Source organism: Argentina silus (assembly GCF_951799395.1).
Source record: "Argentina silus genome assembly, chromosome: 16".
Taxonomy (NCBI): Eukaryota; Metazoa; Chordata; class Actinopteri; order Argentiniformes; family Argentinidae; genus Argentina; species Argentina silus.
Window position 1 is genome coordinate 35,001 of NC_139670.1, and position 12,367 is coordinate 47,367.

General features: G+C 47.6%; 2 protein-coding genes across 3 annotated transcripts in view; one reads left to right on the forward strand and one right to left on the reverse strand.

The window, feature by feature from the left end:
- pth3r (parathyroid hormone 3 receptor) overlaps positions 1 to 4,388 on the reverse strand; it is a gene marked incomplete at both ends in the record, with an annotated part of 11,405 nt that extends 7,017 nt beyond the window's left edge. The window contains 4 exons of the mRNA XM_083687543.1: positions 1 to 67; positions 523 to 633; positions 1,029 to 1,134; positions 4,365 to 4,388. The exon at positions 1 to 67 is cut by the window's left edge and continues 58 nt beyond it. Of these exons, the coding sequence (XP_083543669.1) occupies positions 1 to 67; positions 523 to 633; positions 1,029 to 1,134; positions 4,365 to 4,388 (308 nt within the window). The remainder of the gene's footprint in view (positions 68 to 522; positions 634 to 1,028; positions 1,135 to 4,364) is intronic.
- A 4,466-nt stretch (positions 4,389 to 8,854) lies between these two features.
- taco1 (translational activator of mitochondrially encoded cytochrome c oxidase I) lies at positions 8,855 to 11,468 on the forward strand. 2 transcript variants are annotated; one of them, XM_083687119.1, is made up of 6 exons: positions 8,855 to 8,913; positions 9,115 to 9,357; positions 9,538 to 9,644; positions 10,548 to 10,681; positions 10,801 to 10,960; positions 11,051 to 11,468. In XM_083687119.1, the coding sequence occupies exons 2-6, from the start codon at positions 9,117 to 9,119 to the stop codon at positions 11,258 to 11,260; spliced, it is 852 nt and encodes a 283-aa protein (XP_083543245.1). In that variant the 5' UTR covers positions 8,855 to 8,913; positions 9,115 to 9,116; the 3' UTR covers positions 11,261 to 11,468. The 2 variants fall into 2 exon arrangements, with proteins under 2 accessions (XP_083543245.1, XP_083543246.1); XM_083687120.1 differs by lacking the exon at positions 8,855 to 8,913 and having other exon boundaries at positions 9,254 to 9,386.
- The last annotated feature ends 899 nt before the right edge of the window (positions 11,469 to 12,367 follow it).

A 12,367-nucleotide genomic window follows, 5' to 3' on the forward strand; every position in this document is an offset into this window, starting at 1 on the left:
CAGGTCCGGTTCACACTAGACACCTGCTCCCAACTTCCTGTTACCTCACACTGCCTGTAAGCCTGACCTGAGGATGCAGAGAGGGGAGGGGGGGGGGGCGAGGGGAGGGGAGGGGAGGGGTGGAGGGGGAGGGGGGGGGGGGGGGGGAGAGAGGGAGGGAGGGTGGGGATGGGGGGAGGGAGGGGGGGGGGTGGGGGGGAGGGAGGGCGTGGGGGAGGGATGGGGGGAGGGAGGGGGTGGAGGAGGGATGGGGGGGTAGAGGGAGGGAGGGCGTGGGGGAGGGAGGGCGTGGGGGAGGGATGGGGGGGTAGAGGGAGGGAGGGCGTGGGGGAGGGATGGGACGGGGGGAGGGGGAGGAGAGTCATCTGAACAATAAGAACAGTGGAGGAGAGACCACCGATAGTTCAGAATAAACACGGTTACAACTCCAGACTGTTCTGGAACACAAGTTAACATCACACTATACCTGTCTCACTGCTGGTGTGTGTGTGTGTGTGTGTGTGTGTGTGTGTGTGTGTGTACCTCTATGGTTGAAGTCGTAGATGTAGGTTGGACAGGACACAGACACCAACCGCCCAGGTCGGCCTCCAGGCCAGCAGATGATCCCATCCCACTCTGGGGCGCAGTCACCTTCTAAACAACAACAGCAAACAGTGACTACACACTAACACATCCAGGGGTTTGAGGGTTGTCTGTTTATTCTCCCCTCAGCCCCCCATTAACATGCCAACCCCTAACACACTAACACACTAACACACTAACACACTAACGGTGGTCTCCCGGGTTAGGGTTAAGTTAGGGTTATATATGCTGATTATGTATGAACTGCAGTGTAAGTCGCTTTGGATAAACCAGCCTATCAACACAGAGCATCTTATCAGCTATATCACATGACCACAGCCTGCTCTCCGATAGGTCAACTCATATCCATCTAGGGTTAGGCTTAGGGTTAGGGTTAGGCTTAGGGTTACGGTTAGGCTTAGACTAGGTTCAGTAAGAGTTTGGGTTGGATTCAACTGGCCAATCACCTTTGACGATGTCCAGCTGAGACCGGATGCTCCTCTCACACTTGGCACGAGCACCAATCAGAAGGTAGATCTGCTCATCTCGCGTGATGACATCATCAGAGTCGATCTACAGCAGGCAGACACAGACACACACACACAGACACACACACAGACACACACACAGACACACAGACACACACACACACACACACACACACACACACACACACACACATATACACACAGCGTTAGACAGTGTGTTAAACTGTCCTGTCTTCCTCCTGCTGTTGTGAAATAGTTGCAGCCAGATGTAATATGTAGCGCTGCCTCTCCAACTCTCCAACCCTCAAACCCTGTCTGTGTGTGTGTGTGTGTGTGTGTGTGTGTGTGTGTGTGTGTGTGTGTGTGTGTGTGTGTGTGTGTGTGTGTGTGTGTGTGGACCCAGGCCAGCCGTACACTGGGAGCTTTGTGTATCAAGTACATTTCACAACCGCAGCAACACTAGCAGCAAGTCAGCTAGCCTCATCAGGCCTCATACACTAGAAAGCAGTCAGACTACTACTGTACTACTGTTAGGGTTCGGGTTAGGTTAGTACTGTACTACTGTTAGGGTTCGGGTTAGGTTAGTACTGTAGTACTGTTAGGGTTCGGGTTAGGTTAGTACTGTAGTACTGTTAGGGTTAGGTTAGTATTGTACTACTGTTATGTCAGTATTGCACCGTCATGGTTTATTGTGTTATATTGTTTTGAACTGCTGTGTTGTTGAGGGTTAGGGTTAGGGTTAGGGTTCGGGTTAGGTTAGGTTTAGGGTTAGGTTTAGGGTTAGGCTATGGTTAAGGTTTGGGTCAGGGTTAGGGTTAGGTTTAGGGTTAGGTTAGGGTTAAGGTTAGGGTTAGGGTTCGGGTTAGGTTAGGTTTAGGGTTAGGTTTAGGGTTAGGCTAGGGTTAAGGTTTGGGTCAGGGTTAGGGTAGGTTCGGGTTTGGGTTAGGGTTAGGGTTAGGCTTAGGGTTAGGGTTAGGTTAAGGTTAGGGTTAGGGTTAGGGTTAGGGTTAGGCTAGGGTTAAGGTTTGGGTCAGGGTTAGGGTAGGTTCGGGTTAGGGTTAGGCTTAGGGTTAGGGTTAGGTTAAGGTTAGGGTTAGGGTTAGGTTAGGGTTAGGGTTAGGTTAGGGTTAGGGTTAGGGTTAGGGTTAGGCTCGATCACCACAAGCATTTATTATATCATTTATAACTGGATTGGATGTATGTGACCAATAACATTTGATATTTGATTTGATTTTGACAGAAAGAGAGAGAGAGAAAGAGAGAGAAAGAGAGAGAGAGAGAAAGAGAGAGAGAGTCATGGAGGAGAAGCCAGATGGAGGAGGGTGTTCGCGTGAGCAGCATAGTTTGAGGGCGTACGTCAGGCTGCTGAGGGGAATGTTGTGTGTTTAAAGCTGAGATGTGGTGATGGGTTAGGGTGTGTGTGTGTGTGTGTGTGTGTGTGTGTGTGTGTGTATGTGTGTGTGTGTGTGTGTGTGTGTATGTGTGTGTGTGTGTGTGTGTGTGTGTGTGTGTGTGTGTGTGTGTGTGTGTGTGTGTGTGTGTGTTTAAGGTTAGACTGAGATGTGGACACACATCTGAAAGGACCGTCATGGCCGCCTGTCTCAGCATCTTAATACAACACTGTTGTCTAGGAACAAACCCTAAGCTTAACCCTAACCGTAACCTTAACCTTAACCCTAACCCTCCCCTTAACCCTAACCGTAACCTTAACCTTAACCCTAACCCTCCCCTTAACCCTAACCGTAACCTTAACCTTAACCCTAACCCTCCCCTTAACCCTAACCGTAACCTTAACCTTAACCCTAACCCTCCCCTTAACCCTAACCGTAACCTTAACCTTAACCCTAACCCTCCCCTTAACCCTAACCCAATAACAATACAATAACACTGTTTAATCTCTAATGCCAGTCTAGTCTAATCCAGTGACAGATCTAACAGTCTACAGCCACAGAGGTTGTCAGGGTTAGGGTTAGGTCTAGTCTCTGTTAGGGTTAGGGTCAGTGTTAGGGTTAGGGTTAGGTCTAGTCTCTGTCAGGGTTAGGGTCAGGGTTAGGTCTAGTCTCTGTTAGGGTTAGGGTCAGGGTTAGGGTTATGGTCAGGGTTAGGGTTAGGGTTAGGTCTAGTCTCTGTCAGGGTTAGGGTCAGGTCTAGTCTCTGTTAGGGTTAGGGTCAGATCTAGTCTCTGTTAGGGTTAGGGTCAGATCTAGTCTCTGTTAGGGTTAGGGTCAGGTCTAGTCTCTGTTAGGGTTAGGGTCAGGGTTAGGGTTATGGTCAGGGTTAGGGTTAGGGTTAGGTCTAGTCTCTGTCAGGGTTAGGGTCAGGTCTAGTCTCTGTTAGGGTTAGGGTCAGATCTAGTCTCTGTTAGGGTTAGGGTCAGATCTAGTCTCTGTTAGGGTTAGGGTCAGGTCTAGTCTCTGTTAGGGTTAGGGTCAGATCTAGTCTCTGTTAGGGTTAGGGTTAGGTCTAGTCTCTGTCAGGGTTAGGGTCAGGTCTAGTCTCTGTTAGGGTTAGGGTCAGGTCTAGTCTCTGTTAGGGTTAGGGTCAGGTCTAGTCTCTGTTAGGGTTAGGGTCAGATCTAGTCTCTGTTAGGGTTAGGGTTAGGTCTAGTCTCTGTCAGGGTTAGGGTCAGGTCTAGTCTCTGTTAGGGTTAGGGTCAGATCTAGTCTCTGTTAGGGTTAGGGTTAGGGTTAGGGTTAGGGTTAGGGTCAGGTCTAGTCTCTGTTAGGGTTAGGGTTAGTAATGCAGCATGGTGGGTTAGGGTTAGGGTTAGGGTTAGTAATGCAGCATGGTGGCCAGCTGACTTTCCATCCCAGTGATCATTGCAATTTGCACACAAGAGCAAAGAAGAAGATAAGATCATAAATGATGGTGTGTGTACAAATTTAAGTGAGACATTTTTTTTATTAGGTATTTGAAGGTAATTGTTCAAAATAATTTGTATACACAATTTCAGAAATGATGTATGTATTTCTGCTATGTTTTTTTAAAGTATATATCGACTAAGCTGGCTAGCAATCCACCAAACAGTTAAAGTAGGTTAACGAGCCAGCGGTATAGTAAACAGAGTTAACGTTGGATGTAGCAGTTTTAACCACCAGCAGAGCTACAGAAGCTACATTAGCTAGCTGGTAAGCCGACTGTATGCTATGTAGATATTGCAAGCTAGTTACATGATCGTAGATGTAGCTTTGTCGTAGTTCTAACAGCTGGACCCGTCCTTCACTCACCACAGCCTGATCGAGCTACTGGGGAAGCAAGACATCTCGCTCGCTGTCGCCCTCCACTGGAGACATTTATCGAATCCTTTCCTCCTACACTGGCCCAGGCGGGGAAGCCCATGACCCTGACCCTGACCCTGACCCTGACCCTTGACCCTGGACCTGACCCTGGACCTGACCCTGGCCCTGACCCTAACCTGTTGGTTCAGGTGTGGTGTTTTGTCATTCCTCCAAACTTTGATCCGTCCCCTTGATGCTCCTCTGCAACCATCATGCATGTTGTGTCAAAATAATCCATAAAAATGCCAATGATGACATAATACGCCCCCCAATGCCAGTGATAGGGTGGTAGCTAGGTTGGGTTAGGGTTAGTTAGCTAGGTTAGTTATCTAGGTTAGCCAGGTTAGTTATCTAGGTTAGTTAGTTAGGTAAGTTAGCTAGGTTAGCTAGGTTAGTTAGCTAGGTTAGCCAGGTTAGTTAGCTAGGTTAGTTAGTTAGGTAAGTTAGCTAGGTTAGTTAGCTAGGTTAGTTAGCTAGGTTAGCCAGGTTAGTTAGCTAGGTTAGTTAGTTAGGTAAGTTAGCTAGGTTAGTTAGCTAGGTTAGTTAGCTAGGTTAGTTAGTTAGGTAAGTTAGCTAGGTTAGCGAGGTTAGTTTGCTAGGTTAGTTAGTTAGGTTAGCCAGGTTAGTTAGCTAGGTTAGTTAGTTAGGTAAGTTAGCTAGGTTAGTTAGCTAGGTTAGTTAGCTAGGTTAGCCAGGTTAGTTAGCTAGGTTAGTTAGTTAGGTAAGTTAGCTAGGTTAGTTAGCTAGGTTAGTTAGCTAGGTTAGTTAGTTAGGTAAGTTAGCTAGGTTAGCGAGGTTAGTTTGCTAGGTTAGTTAGTTAGGTTAGTTAGCTAGGTTAGCTAGGTTAGTTAGGTAGGTTCCTGGGGAGATGCCGGTAGACTTGAGACATTGATGCCATTTGTGTCGTTCAAAATTAACCATAAAACCACAGCCGTGTTTGGTTAGGGTTAGGTTTGGGTTAGGGTTAGGGTTAGGGTTCTCTGGTCATATGTCCATCATTATACAGGCGACCGGGTGCTGGTGGTGGAATAACGTGGTAGCTATACCCTAACCTTAACCCTAACCCTAACCCTCACTCCAGCTGCCAGTATGTCAGCCAGCGTCATATACATGCTGTTTAGACCTAGGACACATTCTGATGAATGTGAGGGATATTGATGAGGGATATTGATGAGGGATATTGATGAGGGGATATTGATGAGGGATATTGATGAGGGGATATTGATGAGGGGATATTGATGAGGGGATATTGATGAGGGGATATTGATGAGGGATATTGATGAGGGATATTGATGAGGGGATATTGATACCATTGATACCAATGATCAATAACGATAGTCATGCCATATTTATCTAGCCAGATAACACGTTGTAATCAGTTATGAACTGGAAGCCGAACTTCATTCAGCTGACCCTGACTCTGACCCTAACCCTGACCCTAACCCTAACCCTGACCCTAACCCTGACCCTGACCCTGACCCTGAACCTAACCCTGACCCTAACCCTAACCCCTGCATTTCAACGCTGCCTGCACCATTGTTTGTTGACACGCTAAGGTCAGAGGTCATTACCGTGGTACCATTAAGGTCAGAGGTCATTACCGTGGTGACACTAAGGTCAGAGGTCATTACTGTGGTGACATTAAGGTCAGAGGTCATTACCGTGGTGACGCTGAAGTGCATTTCAAATTTTACCATTTTTTAACTGCTCTGCATTCTTTACAGTATGATCTGTCAGGTGGTCTATGATCTGTCAGGTGGTCTATGATGTGTCAGGTGGTCTATGATCTGTCAGGTGGTCTTGTAAGAATGGAGGACGCAGAGCACAATAAGTCATTTTGGAACACAGCCACTGTATTGGCTGAGAAGCAGCTGTAAGGTACAAGGTGAGAGGTCAGAGGTCAGAGGTGAGAGGTCAGAGGTGAGAGGTTAGAGGTCAGGGTGTTGTGGTGATTCTGAGTCTCTAGTGAGTTCTGCTCTCTGACACTGTGGACCGTGTGACTGACGAAGAGACAACACAGAGGTGTGTATCACTGTTCTCATCACCATGGTAAGCATCATTAGTATCAACACCTCTGACTTCCTGAAGCTGTTTCTCTTCATGGATGAACAGTCTGACATCATCTGATTACATCATCATCATCATCATCATCATCATCATCATCATCATCACATCCAATATGGTCATAAATATTCTGATGCTCTCCGAATTACTGACTGTTAGTGAGATGACTGACTGTTAGTGAGATGACTGTTAGTGAGATGACTGTTAGTGAAATGACTGTGAGTGAAATGACTGACTGTTAGTGAGATGACTGTTAGTGAGATGACTGTTAGTGAGATGACTGTTAGTGAGATGACTGATTGTTAGTGAGATGACTGTTAGTGAGATGACTGATTGTTAGTGAGATGACTGACTGTTAGTGAGATGACTGTTAGTGAGATGACTGACTGTTAGTGAGATGACTGATTGTTAGTGAGATGACTGACTGTTAGTGAGATGACTGATTGTTAGTGAGATGACTGACTGTTAGTGAGATGACTGACTGTTAGTGAGATGACTGTTAGTGAGATGACTGTTAGTGAGATGACTGTTAGTGAGATGACTGTTAGTGAGATGACTGTTAGTGAAATGACTGTTAGTGAAATGACTGTGAGTGAAATGACTGACTGTTAGTGAGATGACTGTTAGTGAGATGACTGTTAGTGAGATGACTGACTGTTAGTGAGATGACTGTTAGTGAGATGACTGTTAGTGAGATGACTGACTGTTAGTGAGATGACTGACTGTTAGTGAGATGACTGTTAGTGAGATGACTGATTGTTAGTGAGATGACTGTTAGTGAGATGACTGATTGTTAGTGAGATGACTGTTAGTGAGAGCGTCTATGTCACTGGTAGACAGTTGAACAGTCATTCATGTTTCACCAGGTTCATATGTGTTTGATATCATCTAGAGTAGAGGAATACTTAACTTCACATCACTATAATCAATACATTAACCCTGTGTAGCTGGTTAGGTGTGTCTGTGTGTGTGTGTGTGTGTGTGTGTGTGTGTGTGTGTGTGTGTGTGTGTGTGTGTGTGTAGGTGTTAGCAGACTCACCAAAGCACAGACTGTCGTCCAGACGAAACAGAGGAGACTGATTCTCTCCACAGAAGACATGACTTCACCTCTACCAACTTAGACTGACCCTAACTTAACCATCTATGACCCTAACTTAACCATCTATCACCCTAACATGACCATCTATAACCCTAACTTAACCATCTATAACCCTAACATGACCATCTATAACCCTAACTTAACCATCTAAAACCCTAACTTAACCATCTATAACCCTAACATGACCATCTACAACCCTAAATTAACTATCTATAACCCTAATATGACCATCTATAACCCTAACTTGACCACCTATAACCCTAACATGACCATCTATAACCCTAACTTGACCACCTATAACCCTAACATGACCATCTATAACCCTAACTTGACCAACACTAGCCTGACAAACTAGACTCACTACTTACTAACCCTAATCAGACTGACTAACTCTAACTCTATCCCCTTCTCTCCTCTCCTCTCTCTCTGTCTCTCTCTCTCTCCTCTCTCTCTTCTCTCTCTCCTCTCTCTCTCTCTCTCTCTCTCTCTCTCTCTCTCTCTCTCTGTCTCTCTCTCTCCTCTCTCTCTGTCTCTCTCTCTCTCTCTCTCTCTCTCTCCTCTCTCTCTGTCTCTCTCTCCTCTCTCTCTGTCTCTCTCTCCTCTCTCTCTTCTCTCTCAGTCTTCTTTCTCAGGACTCCTCTTCTGTATGCTGAGATCTGTCAGGTTCCTTTAGTTCTTAGTCCATAGCTTCTGTGTTGTCATAGAAGGTTCTACTGCTGTGTTCCAGGGATGAGTCCTGTTGTGTTCTCCACTCCTCTGTGACTCCACCAGAGAGTGAAAGGTCTTCTGAGAGCAGGAAGGGAGGAGGGGAGAGCAGGAGAGCAGGAGGGGAGGAGGGGAGGAGGAGAGAGGGGAGGAGAGAGGGGCTATACTCTTGTCCTCCACCTCTGTTTTCTTTGTTGTGTCTTTGCGTGTCCTTTGTGTTGTGATTGTGTTACTGCTGGCTGCAACACTGTCACTTCCTCCTGGGGATCAATAAAGTACCTATTCTATCTATCTATCTATCTATCTATCTATCTATCTATCTATCTATCTATCTATCTATCTATCTATCTATCTATCTATCTATCTATCTATCTATCTCATATTTCCTAGCAACAACGAGCAGGTTGAATGAGTGATGTGTCATAAACGTGTTCCTCTGTGGCTGAGGTTGTGGGTTTGATTCCCGCTGGGACCATCTATACTGAAACATGGACGCACTCACTGCAATGTAAGTCGCTTTGGATAAAATCGTCAACTAAATGGCATTTATATTAGATTAGATTATTATTATTATTATTATTATTATTATTATATATTAGTAAACGTGTTGATGACGCCCTCTAGCGACCGGAAGGCGCCGCTGCTGACGTCACTGACAGGCAGGAAGTGTTGGTGTGAAGGACAGATCAACACGACTGTTCATCAGACAGACGAGGAGGTGAGGAGGTTCGAGTACCGTTAAAACCGCTTCATCAGACAGGGTTAGGGTTAGGGTTAGGGTTAGAGCCCGTCCCGTTAAAACCGCATCATCAGACGCCCGGTGCTGTGTCTGTGTGCTGCTACATATTAACCACTGTTACGTGTTGTTAACCGCTGGTTTGTAAACTTAAACTCAGCCGGTTTCCTCCCACCCCTCCAGGGATGTCGGGGTTCCTCTCCCGGTGTACCGGACGGCTCGCTGTGACCGTCCGCACACACCTAGCGCTGCCGCCTCCCTTCTCCCCGCGGACGGCCGTCCCGAGCAGGCCGCTCCACCGCGGCCCGAGGTTATGCGCCGGTCACAACAAGTGGTCCAAAGTGAAACACATCAAAGGACCCAAAGATGAAGCCCGAGCCCGGATGTTCATGAAGTTCAGCTTGATGATAAAAATAGCAGTTAAAGGTGCAGTACCCTGGTTCTTCATGTTAAAGGTGCAGTACCCTGGTTCTTCATGTTTAAACTGTTGGTGTGTTTTCTCTGGACCCATGGTTTTGTTGCATCTAGACCTGTGATGTTTTTGTTGCTCTTCTAGAGGTGTGTGTGTGTGTGTGTGTGTGAGATGTGTTGTTGTTGTTGTTCCAGAGGGGGGGTCCAACCCGGAGTTCAACCTGGCGCTGGCCAATGTGGTGGAACAGTGCAGAGGCAAGAACATGCCCAAAGTCTCCATCGAGGCTGCCATCAGGGGGGCGGTACGCAACTACCCAACCAGTCAGTTAGTCAACCAGTCAGTCAGCCAGTTAGTCAACCAGTCAGTCAGTCAACCAGTCAGCCAACCAGTCAGTTAGTCAACCAGTCAGTCAGTTAGTCAGTCAGCCAGTCAACCAGTTAGTCAGTCAACCAATCAGTCAGTCAGTCAACCAGTCAGTCGGTTACTCCCTTCATCCCTCTACCTCTCTATTCCCTTTACCCCTCTATACCCTCTACCCCTCTATACCCTCTACCTCTCTATACCCTCTACCTCTCTATACCCTCTATACCTCTCTATACCCTCTATACCCTCTTTACCCCTCTATACCCTCTACCCCTCTATACCCTCTACCCCTCCATACCCCTCTACCCCTCTATACCCTCTACCTCTCTATACCCTCTATACCCCTCTATACCCTCTACCTCTCTATACCCTCTACCTCTCTATACCCTCTACCTCTCTATACCCTCTATACCCTCTACCCCTCTATACCCTCTACCTCTCTATACCCTCTATACCCTCTACCCCTCTATACCCTCTACCCCTCTATACCCTCTACCTCTCTATACCCTCTACCCCTCTATACCCTCTATACCCCTCTATACCCTCTACCTCTCTATACCCTCTACCCCTCCATACCCCTCTACCCCTCTATACCCTCTACCTCTCTATACCCTCTATACCCCTCTATACCCTCTACCTCTCTATACCCTCTACCTCTCTATACCCTCTACCTCTCTATACCCTCTATACCCTCTACCCCTCTATACCCTCTACCTCTCTATACCCTCTATACCCTCTACCCCTCTATACCCTCTACCCCTCTATACCCTCTACCTCTCTATACCCTCTACCCCTCTATACCCCTCTATACCCTCTACCCCTTCATCCCTCTATCCTTCAGGAGAGGTCCAGGGTGGGGAGTCAGGTGACCTACGAGGTACGGGGGCCGGGAGGCTGTCTGCTGCTGGTGGAGGTTCTGACTGACAACAACACACGCACTCATCAGGACATCAAACACCTGCTGATTAAACACGGGTGAGGGGGGGGGGGTTAAGGGGGCGAGGGGGGGAGGAGAGGGGGGAAGGGGGGAGGGGAGGGAATAGCGTTGTGTCAGATGACTGTGTGTGTGTGTGTGTGTGTGTGTGTGTCCTCAGGGGGGCGCTGTGTGACGGAGCGCGTCATAACTTCGACAGGAAGGGCGTGGTCAGGGCGCGGGGGGGCGTGGCCTCTGAGCGGGCGCTGGAGCTGGCGGTGGAGGCAGGGGCGGAGGACGTGATGGAGACGCAGGACGACGAGGAGGGACCCCTCCTACAGGTACACACACCATAAACACACACACACACACACACACACACACACACACACCCTCCTCAGTTTGTGTGTGGCGTGTCATTTCCTCCTCAGTTTGTGTGTGGCGTGACGTGTGTGTCTGCGGTGCGCGCGGCGCTGGAGGAGAGGGACGTCTGTACGCTGACGGCTGGCCTGGAGTTCCTGTCTCACACCCCCAGGCTCCTCCCCCCCGCCCAGCTGGACGCCGCCGCTGGCCTCCTACACGCCCTCAACCTCTGTCCTGACGTGGTCAGAGTCTGGGACAACATCCAGGCTGACCACTAGACATCCAGGCTGACCACTAGACATCCAGGCTGACCACTAGACATCCAGGCTGACCGCTCGACAATGAGGCTGACCGTTCGACAACCAGGCTGACCGCTCGACAACCAGGCTGACCACTAGACAACCAGGCTGACCACTAGACATCAGACAACCAGATGGACCACTTGTTCACAATGATCTTGTTCAAATAAAACTTTATTTAATTTGTCATTTGTCTGTAATATTTGCTGCACACACGGGTCTAGAGACTGTGACCCCGCAAGCTAACCCTAACCCAACAAGCACTCACATGGTAGTCACAGCAGTCACATGACCTCCTGTTGGCTTCAACACTGTTGATTGGTCTACTACATGTGTTCTGCTGTCACATTTATTTGTATTGAACCTTTATTCATCCAGAAACACACTGAGACCAACACCTCTTCTGCAGCTGCATCCTGTCATTAATATCTTTACAGTCATACAACACATCAACAACAACACAGTTAAATACAGACATCAATACTTCATATAAAACCACAATATATCAGGAGAAACAATCACTTCCTTCACCAACGAGGTCCTCCATCAATCAACACCCTAAACTGCCCGAGGGGCACCAGAACATCCAACTGTCCCGTCTCTGTAGAGTTCCAGCAGTGAGGAGCACCACAACTAAAAGGATTTACTCAATTCAGAGACCGGAGGAACCTCCAGAGTTAACCACCTCTGAGCACCAGTCAGGTCATTCAGGTCATTGATGTTCTTGAACTTCAATAATGAGGTTAGGTAACCTGGGAGTTTACGCAGTCTGGCTTTATACACAAAAAGGAGTAATGAAGAGATCTACTTGAACAAGATCCAGCCAAACTTTTGATAAAGGATGCAATGATGAGTATTAAAACCATCACCTGTGATAAAGCGAAGGGCGCTGTGGTAGATGGCCACAGGTTTAAGAGTCGTGCCTGTTGCACTTCAGTAGATGACATCACCATAATCAAGCACTGGCGTGAAGGTTGATTGTATAATCTGCTTCCTGCTGTTCAGGGAAAGGCAAGCTCTATTCCGAGAAAAGACGGCCACCTTAAATCTTGGCTTTTTAACAAGCTTCTGTGTATGTTTTCAGAA

Bases quoted from the DNA above. Each gene is read 5' to 3' on its own strand.
- taco1 (XM_083687119.1), top strand. From the start codon at position 9,117: ATGTCGGGGTTCCTCTCCCGGTGTACCGGACGGCTCGCTGTGACCGTC. The intron at 9,645-10,547 runs GTACGCAACTAC...TCTATCCTTCAG, and splicing joins AGGCTGCCATCAGGGGGGCG to GAGAGGTCCAGGGTGGGGAG. The intron at 10,961-11,050 runs GTACACACACCA...TTTCCTCCTCAG, and splicing joins AGGAGGGACCCCTCCTACAG to TTTGTGTGTGGCGTGACGTG.